The sequence below is a fragment of the Clytia hemisphaerica genome, unplaced genomic scaffold, assembly GCF_902728285.1.
Source record: "Clytia hemisphaerica strain Z4C2 unplaced genomic scaffold, Clytia hemisphaerica genome assembly, whole genome shotgun sequence".
Classification (NCBI taxonomy): domain Eukaryota; kingdom Metazoa; phylum Cnidaria; class Hydrozoa; order Leptothecata; family Clytiidae; genus Clytia; species Clytia hemisphaerica.
The window spans coordinates 575,439-594,340 of NW_027103472.1; the positions used below are offsets into that span (position 1 = coordinate 575,439).

The following is an 18,902-nucleotide window of genomic DNA, read 5'->3' on the forward strand; positions in this document are numbered from 1 at the left end:
TCGACGCTCGTGCTTTGCGCTTCAATGGCATAAAAGACATCGTAGTAAGAAGCAAGGGAGCGTTGAGCTTGCTTGGCTACATAATTCATACAAAATTAAAGACTATTGGTACCACTAAAACGCTTTTTATTCTAGAACAGTTGAAAGTTTAAAGTGCTCTTTCTTTCATGTGTTATATGCTTTTTTTATTTTGAATAAAGTTATTTCGTGGCTGCTTTGGTAATCCGAGTCATTTTTCTCTGGGGCAAGGTTACGAGGGGGAAGAGGGAAAATACGAGCGTATTTTCCCGGTGAAAATCAATCCCCTGAAAAGTTCATACTTGCCTGGAAAGTAGTTTATTTTTTGTTCCAAATTCTCGTAATATAATCAGCTAATCATATTTACAGGTGTAACGGACGCTAAAGTGACGCAAACAAACACCTCAGCAACCGATAACAACAGCATCCAAGATGATAATCTCATTATCGCCAATAAACCAATGGCTTCTGAATTCGGTGGCGGTAGCGGCAACATAGGAACATCAAAAATAAAAACTGCTAATGAGACATCCAGTAATTTCAAATCAAAGAAAAAAGTCTACACACCTGATTCTTCTTGGGGAAGTAGCAGTGATTGTTCCACCATCTCTGATGCAAGTGATAATGATGAAAACCTCCCGAACATCGAACCCAAAGTCAAATTCTCACCGGTAGAATCTTCGGAATACAAACAAAAGAATGGAGCCACAGGGAAATCTGAATCCAATCTTTCGAGACCGTCCACTAAGAAAAAGACGACCAGCAATAGAAGTGATAAAGCTATTTCTCTGCCAGCTTTGGAATCACAAAATACAACTGCTTCGACTACACAAGCAACCAAAACTTTCCAATCCGATCCAGGTTAGTGCACGTTGACAGACAACTAGTTGTTTGGAGTTGTTTGGAGTTCTGATGTTGTTATTATTGCATCATCTTAGGCGTTCACGGAGAATTTTCACAGAAGTTTTTCAGTACGGGGGTGGGGTTTTACTTATGGTAAGTACCGTACCGTAGTTGCGACCCTTAAGGATAAGTTTTCAGGCTTCCCAAAGTGCGTTGTAAGGATTGAGAGTATTTTTGGAGATTCTTGCCAGGGAGTATTTTGCTCAAATTTGCTCAAATGTTCTGCACTATAAAGGTGCAATTTTCAGACTTTTTTTGTCCACACATACCAGCGCATACGGTACATTTTCGAATCGAGTGTTGCTCGCTAAGTTGATAATGGTTTGAAGCCTGTACAAATATTAACTGCTTGTCACCTTGCTATTAACAATGAAACATAGAACCTCCAAATTCTTTCTTTCCATTCCAGAAAAATTGATGTCTGTGAATAAAGATACGATCAACGATGCCAATGACAGTCCTGGTATTCGAGTCTTTTCCGATATCGATGTTGGCAGCCTGGATAAAACAGACAGTCTTGCGAATCAAAGAACTATCGTGAGATCCGGTGCTATTCGGATGACCGGTAGAGGTACATTACGGACACGCAACAGACAGCGCACAAATTCCGGCTCCCCTGCGACGTCACTCTTAAATCAAGAGAATGAACAAAGCGGAAGTGGAAGTGCGGAAACGAAACATTTGGCCATGACACACGAGGATACTTCAACAGGGGCAGTGCATTGTTTTCAAGATGAGTTTGGTCAGTGGTACACATACACTTTCGGTGATGATTCTGCTCAACCTATCGCTCAGCCTTCACTCGTGGATTTCATTCAGACACAGATTCCTTCAACTTCTAGGAGAAGGTTTGATTCGTTTTGAATTGGCACAGTAGTTTCTTGTACCTCAAACTTGTAGATTTAATACCGCTTTTGACCGTTTGATTTAATTTTAAGGGCAGATTGAATTGTAGAGCTGGTATTCTGTGTGTGTCCTTGACATCAGACTATAGAACTATCCAGAACGGTCCTATCTAAACTGGCCCTTACTTAACATTGACTCCTTTTTTCATCGGCTCTTTTCGCTCGGTTGAGATGTAACAGGAGGACGTCATTTCTGGGGAAGTTGTTTAATTGACAAGACAAGGCGATTGAATAATCCAATGTTCCTTCAAAAGAACACACTACCCAGTTAGTCACAGAGCACTCTTTCGAAACAAAGTTATAGTCCAACTATTTTCTCTTTTTCCAGAGAATCGAACGCCTCGAACAGCCTGTTAAACGATTCGACAAGCTATCTCTCACAACTAGACAACGACCCTTTACGAATCCTAAACGACGAGATGACCATCCCGACTCGCTGGAGATACGACTTCCAATCGCAACGATCTAATTTCTCCGGAGCCACCTCAACTGTCAAAGTGGAACAGCCTGCACCCAAGAAATATTACATGTTGCCCATTATTAGGGATTATTCTGTCAAAGTTTCTTTCGATCGCCTGGCTTTGCTTTCCTTGCTAGATAGGTAAGTCTTAGTCTGGAAATAACAAAGCTAAGGTCAAATTCCGGCTTTTCCGGGTGTTTCCGATTGGAAAAATAACCTATTTACACATTTCAAGAACAGGTGTACATCTGCAGTAATGCATGAAACTTGTTTAGAGCGAATAAATCAATGTAAGTGGAGTTGATTATGTACAAAAACTTTCTAAACAAAAGGTAGATAGTTACTCTCGCTCCACAGCTTCTACTGTTTAAATCTTTTTTCACTTTCCTTTTCAGAAATAAAAATCACGTCCAAGCATTTTTATCGGTCGTCTTAGCAACGCTAGTGGCGTTTCTTGGGTATAATCTACTGACCAGAGATTACTTCTACGACTTTTGGTTGTTCGTTATTTGCTTCATCATTGCCAAATGTCAATTCTCCTTGTTGAAGGTGAGCTAAAATTTCATTTCTCTTTTTCCCTTATGACTCTTACTTACATACAAGAAAAAAGAAAGTTAACTTTGGTAGATCACACTGCATGGTGGCCAATCAATGAATACCAAACCTGGTCAGGAATTGGGTTTGTTTTGAATCTTGAGATTGTATTTTTTGACCATTCGTTTTGATCACTAGTTTATACTAGACATTACGGCTTTTTTCCTACGCAGGAATGAAAAATCCTGGTTTTTGGTGAGATTGGTAGTTATATGATCTCGTGACCAAAAACCGCTTCAGAGAGTGGTTAATAAAATTGGGAATGTCGATGCAGTGGAATTACATTGTGACATCCCCCAGGTTATGACTTTAGATTGCCCCCTTTGTTTTGATAACGCTTAGATTCAATTGACATTGGGTTGATCAACTTGGCGCACTGAACGTTTAATTAAATTGTTTTTCTTTTTCACAGAGTGTTCAACCAGACTCAGCGTCGCCTATACATGTAAGAAGCTTTTTACCAGTAGTTTTAGTCGCTCAATATTATTGGGGCATAAGATTTTTCAATTAATGCCCTATCGTAATTTTATGAGAATAAACTTTCGCTGTTCAGTGATTTTGCCTCAAATCAGTTCTAAAACCGAAAATCCACACAAATAATTCAATGATTATGACCTTTTGGACCTCCGTCCCCTTGATTTTTCTACGAAGTAATATCTGCATTCAGGGACAGCGGAAACACTTTAAATCTAGTCCCCATTATAAGTACGATTTTCTTACAACCTTTACCAGGGCCACAACAGTATCATCGTGTTCAGTCGGTCGGTCTATTTCTGCGTTCTGGCTGTCTTCATTATTATTGTGGACGAAGGTGCCAAAATGACGTCCGAAAATCAATCAGTAACATTGTATGGTGTCCGATTATATTCACACACAACGTTGGTGTTCGCAAGAGATCTACTCGTTGGTAAGTACCATTTTGTTTGGTTTGTTTACTTTTAAAATGTCTATTCTTGGCGTGAACATTTCAGTACTTGATTCCACTCTAGATTCCCTTCAGCATGTCGCTTTGAAGTTGGTATATTTACAGCCAATTTTATTAAGACGGGAACGCGAGATTCAGAATTTGTAATCTTTCAGAGTAATATGGACAAAACTCTTCCACTGCTGAATTTCTAACGCGTTCTTGTCGGCAACAAACGTGTCCAAGTTCGAAAATTCAAGTTTTATAAGGACCTACAGAGATTAGCCACTAAAAGCCAAACAAATCAAGGCAAGATCTTCACTTCTGCTGTTGAAAGACACTAACCTCCAACAAAACTTTTTTCGTTTCCAGGACTTCTGTTGGCGTTCCCGGTTGTATTTTTGCTCGGACTCCTTCCGCAGATCAACACTTTTATCATGCACTCTCTCGAACAATTTGATATTCACATCTTCGGTGGCAGTGGTAAGTCAGCTAAGATACCATTTTCTGCTTAATCCATTTTTTGAATATAATTCAAAATTTTATTTGCAATTTCAAGATGCCTGAAGACTTGGTCATCTGTGAATCATCTTAAGGACTTTGGAGGGTCTGATTTGTCACCTGTAGATAATTAAAAGGCCCTTAGATTTAAAATCCTTAGAATATAGAAAAATTTATTAAAAATGTGTTAAAGTGTCAACAATGTTTACTTTAATGGGATTAATTTTCGCGGGGATTAAATTTTTTGTCCAATTAAACTTTTGAAAAGCGCCGAAACCTTCTATGTAAAATGTAAAAATTAAAATAAAAAATGATAAAAATAGAGAATCTCAGCGGGAATCTTTATATCACGGTTGGACCCTTCTTAAATTTCGTGGATGACACCCAAATCCGCAAGTCCAGCTATATTTAATACCCGCGAAAATTTATCCTATTGAAGTATCTGAACATCGAGCATCTTGCTCCCCTCCCCAAAAAAAAATCTTTTGATAACTTTTGCAAGTGTGCATCAAATATGAATTGGCATCTTTGGCGTTATTTTCTGCCCACCACGCTGAAGCTCTAAAGAGATTTGTGAGAAAAAGACCAGATACATATTAAAGCTCAACTCAATAACAGAACACTTACGTTAAACAGCTCTCTCTCTGTGCTTTTTTATTTGCTGGTGTCATGCAAAGAATCGACTTAGTCTATATTCAATCACCACTGAACAAACATTACAACAGAATGTAACATTTTAATTAGTACTAGTAATCGTATGGTTTGGAGTGCAATTAACGATTAATCACGAGTAACAAAGGAGAAAATAGTAATTTGCACGAGTCCGAAGGACGAGTGCAAATTACGGTATTTTCTCCTTTGTTACGAGTGATTAATCGTTAATTGCACGACAAAACATACGATTCCGAGGTAATCGTCAGTAAATAATCATTAGTAAATCAAAGTTTTTTTAGAAAAAGGGAAAATTTTTGACATTCGAATTGCTATTGTAACGTAAAATTTCTTTGTTCTTTTTTATATTGAAGAAAAAAAATGTCTTTGTTTTTTATTATATAGTAAAAAAAAGTCTCTGACACAGGACTTGGGAGAAAAAAGAATAAGGGGACAAAAGTGACCCCCCGCCGAAGAGTGCAAAAAGTGGTAATAGTGCAATTAACGATTAATCGCACTCCTCTAAACCAATCAGATTCGAGTAATTTTGCACGGCTGACGATTACTTCAGTTATTAGAGAATCAATTATCGATTATTAGGAAGATTAATTTCTTCCACTTTTCAAGTTTCAACTTTTGATTTGCTACTAACGATGCTTCTTTGAAAAGACTTTACAAAAGTAAAGGTCAAAAAGTGAATTCTTAATATTTTTCTCTATTTCCAGCTACAACGAGCCTGTCCGCTTCCATCTACGCATTTTTTCGGGCTATTCTTTTCACTTTGATTCTGGTTCCCTTCTGTTACATTCCTTTGGAGGTAAGGATTTTCATTTTTATTTCGTTTGATAAAACCAATAATTGCCCAAAATCTTTTACGCAGAATATTTTTTGTTTGAAAACAGGTTCTCAACTTCAATAGAGATAGAATCTGACAATTTGTCTGCAGATATGTTTTCCGGTCTCTTTGAGTTTTAGATAAATTTCTAGGCTTAAAGATGGACGAGTTTTTAGCTGCAAAATGAGGTTCAAACTATATTGCATCCTAGAGACTTAAGATCTCCACGGGAAAGACAAAACGCATTATTATATTCTCCTAGAACAAATGAGCAATATACTATTACCGGACCATTAAGAGATTCAAGAATCGATTTTGCTCACTTGTTTGTCACATATTAGTTTTTCTTTCAGTCTGGCATTTGTGTTAAGACCACGCTAATCACGCGTTTTGATGGAAAATAAGTGGCTTCATTTCCCATCTGACAGACAGTATCGGATCTAGCCCCTTCAGTGCTTTGAAATCAATTTATATACCGTATTACTTCGAATAAGGAGGGGCGTTTATTCGAGGGGGCGTTTATTGAATTATTTTAGTCTAAAGTCGAATATTTAGAGCAAATATACCCTTTGTTTTAGTTCTTTATCAGGATTTTAGTGCAAAATTTCTTTGGTTCAACGATTAAAATTGTATCGTAAACTGCTCTGGTTACAAGAAATGACTAAAATCTTCTTTTTCATACCCAATCAACACTGGTATTGAAGTATTAAAGTCATAAGTTTCTAATAAACGCCCCTTCCCTAGAGGGGTGTTCATTGGAAGGGGGCGTTTATTTGAGGGGGCGTTTATTAGATAATTTTCCTTTTAGTAGGGGCGTTTAAAAGAAGCTGGCGTTTATTCAAAGTAATACGGTAACTTAGAGGGCGTAGATGATTTTCCCCATACTGTAAATACGAGTGAGATGTAATGGAAATAATCTTGTAGCTTGATTACATGACTTATCTCTAAACATCTGGTTCACGCTTCGTCCACTTGCTGACCTTCTAGTATTACCGACAAAGCAACATGCGATCAACATTTTTAAAGCTAAGAGCCAAAGAACTGTGCTCTTTGGAATATGCCTTTGTTATAACTCTAATTTTTATTTCTAGATTTCTTCGAACACAAACGCATTCCGAAGCCAACATGTTCTGTTTTCGGTCTTCTCCGGTCTCTTGTTGGCGCTCTCTTACCAATTGAGCCGCTCCACCTCCAACCCTGAGATTCTATGGTAACATTTCTTTTATCTCCCTCGCTTTTTGAAAATATATTTAGTTATTGTTATCTCAATAGTTTTTGAAGATTTCATTTTCGTAAAATATTTATCACGCTTGTACGGTAGTTTATGAATGAGAATCGCCACTCAAAAGTACAAAGTTGGCTTTCCGTGAAATTAACGGGAAATTGAAAGAATAGCAGTCGCTCAATTTTTTAAACCATTGAAAATTTGCTGATTTTTTATCCTCCAAACATTCTTGTTCCAGGAGAGTGTTTGAGAGATTTTGTTGTGTATGCTGCAAAACGCCAACAAGTGGTAATGGTGTTGGAGGAAACCCTTCAGAATTGAACGATCCGCTACCTGATAAACTCCTTCAAACCGTCGTGAGTTTTAGTCTTTACCTACACTCACATAAAAGTGTTTAATTTTCTAGGGGTAGCAAGAATCAAGGAAGCCGAGCTTATTTATAGCCCGGAGGGACGGAGGGTGTCTCAAGATTGCTCTATAGATTCGAATGTTTGGATCGATCCGGTTGTTTTAGGCTACAGCCTGTCCTCAAAGTCCTTGAGTCAGTTTATTTATGTAATAGTTTTCCCTTGAACGATTGTGTACAATTCATTATGTTCGGGACGTAACGTTTTAAATAGCCCGGGCGTTTTCTACCACTAGTTTTATTTTTGGACCTACCCCGGTGGGGTGGAGGTCCTATAAATTAACCCGTGTTCGTTAGTTAGTTAGTTCGTTCGTTAGTTACCAACTTTTCTCGAGATTGGCTCATTCAATTTTTCTGATTTTTTGCACAAAGGTGCATTACTATAAACCCTCGAATGTGACAGAGCCCAATTTTCGAAAAAAAAATTTTTCCGGCCGGTAGAACCGGAAATGTCCCGAAAAAAGCGGTTTTTTGAGATTTTCTCGAGATTTTATCATTAGTTTTTTGCGATTTTTTGCACATAGATGCACATTAGTACTGCCGAAAAGGTGTCGAAAACCGTTTGCAGAAAAAAAATTTTTTCCGGTCTGTAGAACCGGAAATGTGCCGGAAATCGTCGTTTTTTCACATTTCCGTCACATTTTTTCAACTTATTTAATTGTTTCTTTACAGAAAAATGTTCTTTATGATGATGCCCAAAACTTAGCATCGTTTGATTTCCAAAAAAATCATCCTTTGAATCCGGAACTCCTTAAAAATCGCCGGAACAGCCGAAAACCGGCGTAAAACGGTTTTCCTTCATTTTTTCAACTTATACTCGACAGATTTTCATAATTTTTTGCACAATGATGTAAAATGGCAATGTCCAAAATGTGACAGAGCCCAATTTTCGAAAAAGAAATTTTTCCGGCCGCTAGAACCGGAAATGTCCCGAAAAAAGCGGTTTTTTGAGATTTTCTCGAGATTTTCTCATTAGTTTTTTGCGATTTTTTGCACATAGATGCACATTAGTACTGCCGAAAAGGTGTTTCTTAATTGCTTTCTCCGTTCCAATAGATATATAAATCGAAATTTAAAATTATACATTACTTCCATTAAATTCTAATTATTCGTTTTATAAATAGGTAGGTCCATTAAAGTATTACTTGTTTTATTTCAGAATAATTGGAAAACGCCCGGGCTATTTTTGTGCTTCCGTATAAAATATTTACGTCGAGAATACCCGAATTCATGTCCTGTTTCATATTTTGTTCCAGAAATCACGTGCTGTTCACGATTTGATCACGTGCATCATCATTTCCTTCTTGGTGTTCGCTGTACACCTCAGCACCGCCTTCACTACTCTACAGGTAATAGTGAGTTTACGTATTTACACGTTTGAGAGGACGGGAAAGGTGCTGATTTACCGCCGTCCTCGATTGATCAGAATCTAGACAAATCAGAAGCCATAACCTTCTTCGTCGGTGAAAAACACAAATTCGTTCGTCTGTTACCAGCTTTTTTCGGAATAAGTCAATTAGTTTTTTCTGGATTTTTTTCAAAGTGATGCAAAATGACAATACCCAAAAATTCAGAAAAATTAACGGAGTCTGATTTTCGAGAAAAAAATTTTTGGCCTAATTTGGGCGAAAACAAAACCGACATATGATGTATAAAAGTTTAATAGTAGCGGGTGTTTAAAGATATAGTGCACTATTAGTTAACTTTTCCCGGACAATGTACAGCACCTGACCCCGAGAATGTAGTAAACCCCGAGAATGTAGGTTTGTCATTTTTTAGGGTCAAGCTGGAGTTTTTACAAGCTCTTTGATGACTCTGTTGATCGTTAAATGTTGAGACAAACAAACTCCAACTCATCCCATTTTTTAGCATTGTAGCCCTAACGATAGTTCAACTTCATAAAAAGTTGTTTCAGTGCATACTGTTACATCTTACTGATTATTTCTGGACATAAATTTTCAACTTGAATTAATTTTTTTCAACGAAAATCTGAATAGAAGTTGATTGGATACTACCCGAATTGAGACATTTTTCAAACAAATCCTCTCTAAATCGAAATCTATTGGAATTAAGTTATAATGATAGGGTATTTTCTTAGTCCTAATGAACTAAGGAAATGGGGAAAATAGTCCATTTCAATATTTATTGTTCTAAGTTAGATATTTTGACGAAAATGTTTGACCTAACTTTTGGGGTTAGTTGACCTACAATTTGGGGGCCTTTATAACCTGACATAAAAAGTCTGTCAAATTATATAAAACTTGTTTGTTCTACTTTCATAACATGAAAGTACTACCTGAGAGATGATTAATGTTGACATTTTGAGCTTTTACGACGTGTCCCAGACCCACTGGGACCCCAGCCCAATCAGAAAATTTGCCTAAGTTTGGAACAATAGAATTTCTATCCCAATTTGGACTTAAGTAGTGATTTTTGAACCCGCATTAGGAAAAAGTTCCACCGGGGCTGTGAGGCAGAGGTGTTGTTACATTATTCACATCATTTCAACACAAAATTTTCAACATACAAAATAAAAACAACTTTCTTGTCTCTTGATTTCGTCCTTTCTTTTACTTTTCCTCATTTGTAGCACGATAAAATTAATATCTTTGTTAATTTTTTTGTCAGAGTATATTTCTAAAGTATGAATTTCACTTAGAGAACGATAATTTCAGATGAATACCGAAATTCCATTTTCAACAACCGAATCTTTTCACCTACATTCTGGGGGTTAAAAAAGGAAAAAATCCAATTTTGAGAATAACACAATGCTCTTTAGAATATTGTTTCAGCATAAAATATTTCTAAAATTTGCTGTTAGAGTTAATCCAATTGAAAAAATATCAACATTTTACTATTACTAGATATAAAGCCTACATTCTGGGGGCTATAACGAAAATGGGAGTCAACTTCAAAGACCTAACTAACCCCTGGAAAAGGATTTTGGGAGTTCAAAATTTCGTTGTAAACATTCAAAAATCTTTTAAAATGCAAATCTACATCTTTCAGGTCTTATTCAAATTTCACCTACATTCTCGGGGTGAGGTGCTGTATATTGAAATATTATGCTGGCAACAAAGTCAAAATTATTAGACTGTCAAATAAGTTCAGTATTTCGACTTCTGGTGATAACAATATTATTTATGTTTTTATCTTCAACAACCAGATTTTGGGTAGGTTGGTTCAGCCAAACAAGTTTTGCCAATAATTTTCTTCCCTTTTTATTTTCAGCCGTCATTATCTTACATCATCTACATTTTGACGGGAGTTGTCGGTATCTTGACGCATTACTTGTTGCCACAGTTACGTAAACAGTTGCCATGGTTATTTGTCTCCTCCCCAATCCTCAAGTCATACGAATACAATTTATACGAATGGCAAGGTAAAGGGAACTGTTGATTGTTCGGGTAGACTGTTGGTTTTTCGGGTAGACTGTTGATTTTTCGGGTAGCCTGTAACTGAATACCGTACTTACCCACAACAATCTAAAAGTGCTCTCACCAATCAAGAACTTTTTCTGAGCACTGATTGGTTCATTAAGGTCAATTACATCATAATTATGAGTTTCAACCAATCTGATCGATTTGATTGTGGAGAGAATTTTTGGATCGTTATGGGTAAGTACGGTATGTTCCTTGTGAACTGCCTTGTTAAGTATCTTTTTGGTAAAAAATAGCTTATCGCCTCCTTCTCAGACTTCTGTTCCAATATACATGTGTTTCAAACGAATTTTTATGTTTTGATTTTCTCAATGACTGTCTTATGTAAGTAGATCACCAGAGAAGGCGCTCAAAATCCATTTTTCTCGATCCTTCCAGAGCACTCCAAGATCATGTGGTTTGAGCGTTTATACGTCATTTTGTCGTTTGTGGAGAAGAATGTCTTGTATCCAATCGTTTATCTGAGTGCCATCACACAACATTCTGATCAAGTCGCTCAGAAGTTCGGAAATCTGTGAGTGTTTTTTCTCCGCTGAACATATTTGAAAAGTGTCCTCAATTTGACAATCAGAATTTTTTGAAAATGGTTGAATCTTTCAGAATCTTTAGACTTCAAACTATGTTCACTTAGGTTCGGTCAATCAAAGTAAAAAAGAGGGGTTTGAAGCTGTCATTTCATCGTTTGTTTTTCGTTCGCCGTCATCAAAAGTGCAAATACATAAACTGGCCTTTCTTCGTTCAGGGCGGCGTCTTTCATCATCACCATCTGCGCCATCAAACTGCTACGCTCCGCCTTCACCAACACGTCACGTCAACATATTATACTCATATGGACCGTCCTGTTTTTCGAGTATGATTTCCGAGGATGCTCGGAAACTTTCCTCGTCGATTATTTCTTCATGTCTATTTTCGTCGATAAGGTTCGTAAAAATATTGATTGAAAAGATTTTGACATGAAAGTATGTGCCCAATAATGATATTTACAAGCTAAGATTTATTTTCGCTGTACAATAAACAGTGTATTTCTCGCAAAAAACTAAACACCGAAATTGACTTCAAAACAGGAAAACGGGATGGTTATCCCTAGATTTTTTGTTTAACACTCAAATCAATGGTACTGTAATCTCCCTTATCAGCAAAGGGGTTAAAGCTCTATAAATCTTTGATATCGTTTTACCTGACAGACGATGGAGTTATATCTAAAGTTCAAGTTCATATTGACATACACAGCACCTTGGCAAATCACTTGGGGCTCCGCTTTTCACGCGTTCGCTCAACCCGTCAGCGTTCCTCGTATCCTTTTCAGAGAAGTTATTGTTTGGTTAGGTCACGCAACAGTAATAATTTTCCAAAGATTTCTTTGTTTGCTGGAAAATGTGCTATTATTAATTCTCGGAACTGTCGCTATAACTCATATCATTGGGCTATTCCATAAAAAAACTTTCTCCCCCTTTGAAGAAGTCTTTACTGGAAGGTCGAAGATCAAAGATCGAGAATGATTTTCATTTGATGTCGCTATCAAATTGCTTTTCCTTAACAATGACAATAACAAACTAGACTGTGGCATGCTGATCGTCCAGGCTATCGTTGCAGCGTTCTTTTCTTCGCCACTCAACCCGTTCTTGGGATCCGCCATCTTTATGACGTCATACATGAGACCAATCAAGTTCTGGGAGAAAGACTACAAGTAAGCGATCCTCGAATTGAAATTAACAAAACACAAAGTTTAATTTTCACTACTTTGCCGGGTCGGGTGGGCGGGTGGCCCGGGCCAAAAATAATCAGTCATTTCAGCCGTATCTATCCATCATGACTGTCTTGACCTAGACAGAATGTAGGAAAATTGGAACGACAAAATTTCTTCTGTCGTGCTTTCGTATTTTCAAGAAGATATCTACAAAATGAACCCAACATTTCCTATTCTTAGGAACAAATTGTGTGGTGAGAAATCAAAACACTCAGTACTTTTCAAACCTGAAAATTGAAAGCCTTTTTAAGAACTGGCATGATATCTCATTTTCCAGTTTAAAGGATATCAAGAAGGAGCTATTTTATGTGTGGAAAAAAACGCCTGAAAAAAATGGATTTCACCGCCATCTTTCTTTCATTTTAAACAATAGAATCTGATAACTGGAAATGAAAACAGTATGATTCCATGCGTGTTTTGCCCCCCCTTGATTTTCTCAACGTTGTTAAGCATAATTAAATTATTCTTAAATTCGACTTGTTTTAGTTTTGAGGTTTTTTCCACTTAACCCCAAACATTTTGCAATGTATGTTTCTTTTCCGTTGAACAGCAAATAATTATTTTTGTGTTTTCAAATTAGATAACAAACAATATATCGTCGCATCAAAATATAAAAGCTTTAAGTCCATTTTTTAGAAAATTGAGTTATGACCATACCGATGCTTTACACCCCATTTTTACCATCTTTTTGGCTTAATCCATCAAAAACCAACCGAAAGTGGCCTAATTTTAAGCTTTTAGAAAAATAAAAATTTTCACTTTATTTTACGGGTAAAAAAGCTTTCAGTCACATCAGTTTAGGGCGAAAAAGCCTTGTAACCAGTGTGGAAACAGTTATGGACCCAAGGCTTTTTTAACACAAAAATATTTTTTGTCATGTTAATGCATAATGGTTTTTCAGAATTTAAGGAAAAATAATTTAAAGTCGATTTTCTCAAAATAACAAAATGGACTTAAAGCTTTTTTATTTTGATGCGATGATATTGCGTTGCATATTGCAATTGTCGTATAAAATTCGATATCAAGCCAACTCAACCGGAAGACGTTCTAAATTTGCCAATATACCAAGTTCCAGACTTAGGGCTATAACCCCTGACCACTTGATTTAAAAAGGCATAAACCGAATGCTTTCAAAAAGAGTACACAAATGCCTTTCTAATGGAACCAAAACCATTGTCTTGCTCTCAAGCTACAAGCTTTTATTCTAGTTAGAAAATTTGGATTTCATAAATAAAGTTGGGAATTTTCATATTTTTCAAAAAATGTTGCACGCTGGAAAGTTTAATTTGGCTTTTTGTGATCAGCGTTTGCTATATATTTCATATTCATTTCAGCGTGAACAAAACAGAAATAAAAAGCGAAATTAATTATAATGTAATTTGTAATCGGCACGTTCCCGTCGGGGTTAAGGTCAGTTCCCCCTCTGTGTCGTGGCCCAAATAGCAATGTATCTTCCGAAACCATTATGGAAGAAATGGACAAATAAGAACCCTTCTGAACATGTTGTTAATAAAATTTGTTTGAAAATGTACTTTCAAAATCGCCATAAAAAGGTGAACTACTTTTATAAACAATTTCAACTGATATATAACATGGCAAGACTATTAAAATGAAACACATTAACAATTATGAGGATTTCCACCTCCTTTAAAGTCATTTTGAACAACTGCGACAAGCTCCTTTCTTGAACACAGGTTAAAAAGATAAGTCTATCTACACTTAATACAAAACCGTATTAAGCATCTTCCAAACATCTTCCAAAATGATGATTATTTGAGCCAAAGATATTGTTATGATGGCTGTGATTGTGGTTCAACGCATGCGCGTTCGAGACACGTTTATCTAAGTACGTCTCACGCCATTCTTTCACTTTGTTCTCGCTGTTAGTCGTCTTGATGCACGATAACGTGTATATAACATCGTCGGTTCCCGTCATCGGTTGAATACGCGTCGGCCGCATGATTGTTCGCAAGCGTTCTCGCACGTTCTCAAGAAAAATCATATGTAGTAGACCATCTTTGATGAATATAGCTAAGAAACCATACAACATGTTTCTATGGAAATCCCAACCGTTGCCGATGAAAATACAAATGGGTAAAATGGACGTTATAGTTGACATCAACATTAATAAAATACGACAGATTTGTCGGCAACTAAGTTTCATCCGTGAATGGGAAATGGTATGTGGAGTTCGTTGGAACCCCGTATTCCCTCTATTTGCAATCGTTTTCATGTATTCGGGTACCACCGAACGTTGCGAACATCGCCAAAAGATATACGAGTATGTCCCGGCCGTTAACCCGATTGACATAATATCCAGAATCGGGTAGCCATATTTTCGAGACCAACATTCGGCAATATGAAACATTTTGCTGTCCAATAAAACCAAAAAACAACTTTGCAGTCCAGCGCATGTCAGAAAAAATGAGAAAGCGATGTAGAAATGTCGTTCTGTTAAATACACAGGGTACTTAATGTTGAGATAGACTTCTAAGAAACGATCAACGCTTATCGTAATGGACATCAAAAAGTATAAAAGACCGAACCCCAAATAAGCCGCAATTTGAAAATGTTTGAAAGTATAATCTCTTCGCAGATTGTATTCCACTAAAACTTCGTTTATGAAGTAAACCAAGCATGTTGTTATCTCCATAATAGAGAAGACACGTGTTATGAGATGTCCGTTAGTTCTGGTTCTCCGTTCGAAACGTATTAAGGAGATAACAGTAGCATGCAATGAAACGGCCAGCAAACTCATTAAAGTAACACCGATCATAGTATCCAGAATGAAATGATGCGTTTCGTCCGAAATATTCGTACGTCAGTGGCTTCAGATTGTGAATTGTTGTGATATTTTAATATTTAATTGCGAGAGATTTCTCAACACCTAGCGTCAACGTCTCCAACAAAGTTTTTTCAAAAGTCTTTGTGTCAATCAGCTTCACCTTACAGCAATGTTACCTCTTGTTTACATGGAGAGTCTTGCTAGACTTGCCTTGTCACCACAAATTTGATTTCTCATGTCTCAATACAATATGTTGCGTCGATGTTTGAACACTACAAATGACAGAATCATTTTCCCTCACAAAAATCTTCAGCTGTTTCTCTCTTTCTCTCCCCATTCCCTTTTAAAAATTCATCGTAAATTAGAATGAAAAAGAAGAAAAGAAAAGGATTGAATAAGAAAAGCAGAAGTTTATATTCGGAATCGTAACGAAAAAGACACAATAAAACATCATGTTATGTTGCTAGGTAACCGTGTTACCATTTTTTTCTGACCAAGTTTTTTCTCACACGTTATAATCATCACAGAGATAGACTCTGTGGTGGAGAAATTTTGACAAAGCTTCGTCAAGGATTTTCTTTTGCTCTTGCACTCCACATCCCTACTGTTTGTGTTAAATGGTGGTATTTATGCAGACAATTGAAAATTTTTTGTATATCTTCCTCTTGTGCTTAGTTTACGTTCTTGAGATGTACGTCAAGCAAGAGACCGTCCCTCAATCAGGCTACGTTTTAAATATCATTTTTATTCGGCCCTATTTTTAGTTTAAGTTCACTGAGTCTTATTGCTTTGGAAAATTGGATATAACTTAGATAAAAAAAACTCTCATTTTCCGCCCGCCTACTAAGAATCGACCCTTGGTTGAGGTGATAAAGCCCTATATCTTGTATATCGAACTCTTCGTCTGAGACAACGGAAATTCAAAATGCATATTTGAAATCTTTTATTGTGCCTCATTTTCTCGATTTCATCTCTATAAATAATCTGTAGAGAAAATATCAGATCAAAAGAAAAGATCAGCTTCTTCGCATATCAATTGACCCACAAATCCAGGTTAACCTCCAAATGAAAATGGTTTCGAAGTATGGTTTCTAGAGAGATAACATTTACAATAGAATTCAGTTCTGCTTTGTTAACAAATATAAATTATTGATTTTCTTTCATTTTTCTTGGAAAGTCTGATATTTCACTCCAACAAGATTTCACTTCAAAAAAGATTACTTGGAACTGTATAACACTTACCAGCTTACGTGTTTTTGCTCTCATAATTCTTTCCGTCACTTTCCTTTCCTCTAGCGTGACTTTCTAGATTCGTGCCAGGAAAAAATCTTTCGCTCGTCAGCCCACAGGTGTAGAAATATATGTCACACCTACAGTTGAGGCTCTCTAAATCGACGAAAATCCAATTCCCCTTGAATTCGGGTGCGTCAATGGTAATTTAAGAATATTGATTAATTTTTGCCCGACTATGAATCACTTTCGTTTTCTTTCATCATAAGAACAAAGTTTATATTTTTTGGAAGGATAAAAATCGGGAGAAGTGAATTTCACCTCAGCTACCGATTAGGTATAAGTGTATAGTAGCGTAGTACGGCATTGAATATTAAATTTTTCGTAGATATGGCGTTAGTTCAAAGACAACCGAAAACGTCTTACAGATCAAACGAATTTTTAATATCTCATTTCTCACTTTTCAGCACAAAGAGAGTCGATCATTCGAACACAAGACTGTCATCACATATCGATAGCAACCCTGGTAATATAGTTTTTCCCGTTTATTATTATCAGCTTTGACTGAGCCAGAATCTCGTTTTTCCTTCGTTTTCATCTCTGCTCCTATATTATAGTGGCTCTTTATCCTTGCAAAGTAGTTGAAAATTCGTCAAAAACAAATCATTTTACAGCTATTTGTTTCAAATATACGTAACTGTTTAAAATTTCTCCCTCAAGGAGGGCCAATTATTCGAGGAGGATTTCAAATATATAGCAATATCTGCATTCTTTCAATCATAGGTGCCGATGATAACAACTTGAACTCGATCTTTTACGAACATTTGACTCGCTCACTCCAACATTCGTTATGCGGCGACTTGTTGCTAGGGAGATGGGGTAATTTTTCAAATGGAGACTGTTTCATAATGGCGTCGGATTATTTGAATGCATTGGTTCATATCATTGAAGTAGGGAATGGTTACGTCACTTTTCAACTCCGTGGGTTGGAGTTCAGAGGTACGTATCGTTAAAACGAGAATAAGCTCCACCCTTGCTTTGCTAGAGGAAGCTTAAAGCTACCGGTTTACACCCTTCAGACACTGTATATAGTTGTTTGGGTTATCAATATTTGCCTTAAGCAATCGCTCCATTTAAAAACAAAGCTAAAATTGCCAATGAACCAAGAAAAACATACTTTGCACATTATTTGTTAATGGGTTAAGTGTTCTTCAAGAGTGTTCTATGTTTTCTATGTGAGGATGATACTTTGCACATTTGCTCATACGTAAGAAGATTGGATAGGCTGTCATTTAATGTAGTGAAGAACATGATGTCCCTCAGACGATCCTTCAAATAGAACACCCAATCATCATATAATCCTTCACATTTCTTCTGGTTTCCATAGGAACGTATTGTCAACAAAGAGAAGTGGAAGCCATTACTGAAAATGTGGACGATGACGAAGGTTTGTATTTTGATTGAAAGCGCTGTGTATTGTCCTGCGTTCAGTTTGATGAGCTTAGGTCAGCCTTTGTTTTAGCATGCATCGACGTTCTAAAAGTAAACCTAGTGTAGTGAATTCGTTCAAGCTGCGTTTAACCACCATTCCTATTATCTAAAACTGATTATCTTCTTTTTGAAAACACCAAAAATTCAAGACACCATACTGCTGCTAATTATAAGAAGGAGGCGTAAAGGTTTTGTTCCCCTTTTTTATTGCAATGGAAGACGCTCTGGTTCTTGCTCCAAAGTTAACGTCGATGTTAATGTTGATGTTTCCCCCTTTCCCCCTCCCGTCTTTTTATGGCGATAACTATATTTAGGTACTATCTAGACCTGTAAGGGTGTGTATACATGGTGGGTTTAAACTTTATGACATTCTGTATGGTTATTTTCAGGCTGTTGTTGTTGTCATGTAGGACACGTTCAGAATCTACTCTCCTTCAACGCAGCCTTTGGTCTTCGTTGGTTAGCCTGGGAAGTCGTTCAAAGCAAGTATATTTTGGAAGGGTACAGTGTTAGTGACAACACGGCTGTCACCATGTTCCAAATGTTCGACCTTAGAAAGATCTTCATCACATATTATGTAACGGTATGTGTTTAAGATGATCGTATACTTTAATAGATCGTGCTACTCATGCATCATTATCTTAGTACCTTACCGTCCGTTTAATTGGTGAAGAAAAGTGTCCCTCTTTGCAAGAAATTTAATATTCTCATTTGTATTGATTGGACTTTTTCTCCTCAACGGAAATGTCACAAACTCATTCTTTTTGTTAGGATCAAAATGTCCTGCTTGATTGCATGCTCTTCAAT

The 18,902-nt window shown here is 36.8% G+C and overlaps 1 protein-coding gene across 2 annotated transcripts in view; it reads left to right on the forward strand.

Moving 5' to 3' along the window:
- The window catches only part of LOC136798361 (pecanex-like protein 1), a 36,384-nt gene that overhangs the window by 7,056 nt on the left and 10,426 nt on the right, over positions 1 to 18,902 (forward strand). For both annotated transcript variants that reach the window (XM_067054969.1, XM_067054968.1), the window contains exons 3-22: positions 388 to 879; positions 1,331 to 1,769; positions 2,155 to 2,427; positions 2,682 to 2,835; positions 3,293 to 3,325; positions 3,613 to 3,787; positions 4,157 to 4,267; positions 5,662 to 5,753; positions 6,863 to 6,981; positions 7,235 to 7,352; positions 8,659 to 8,751; positions 10,634 to 10,784; positions 11,221 to 11,356; positions 11,585 to 11,762; positions 12,027 to 12,135; positions 12,400 to 12,529; positions 17,072 to 17,130; positions 17,388 to 17,603; positions 17,992 to 18,051; positions 18,485 to 18,678. In XM_067054969.1, coding sequence (XP_066911070.1) covers positions 388 to 879; positions 1,331 to 1,769; positions 2,155 to 2,427; positions 2,682 to 2,835; positions 3,293 to 3,325; positions 3,613 to 3,787; positions 4,157 to 4,267; positions 5,662 to 5,753; positions 6,863 to 6,981; positions 7,235 to 7,352; positions 8,659 to 8,751; positions 10,634 to 10,784; positions 11,221 to 11,356; positions 11,585 to 11,762; positions 12,027 to 12,135; positions 12,400 to 12,529; positions 17,072 to 17,130; positions 17,388 to 17,603; positions 17,992 to 18,051; positions 18,485 to 18,678 — 3,332 coding nt within the window. The remainder of the gene's footprint in view (positions 1 to 387; positions 880 to 1,330; positions 1,770 to 2,154; positions 2,428 to 2,681; positions 2,836 to 3,292; positions 3,326 to 3,612; positions 3,788 to 4,156; positions 4,268 to 5,661; positions 5,754 to 6,862; positions 6,982 to 7,234; positions 7,353 to 8,658; positions 8,752 to 10,633; positions 10,785 to 11,220; positions 11,357 to 11,584; positions 11,763 to 12,026; positions 12,136 to 12,399; positions 12,530 to 17,071; positions 17,131 to 17,387; positions 17,604 to 17,991; positions 18,052 to 18,484; positions 18,679 to 18,902) is intronic.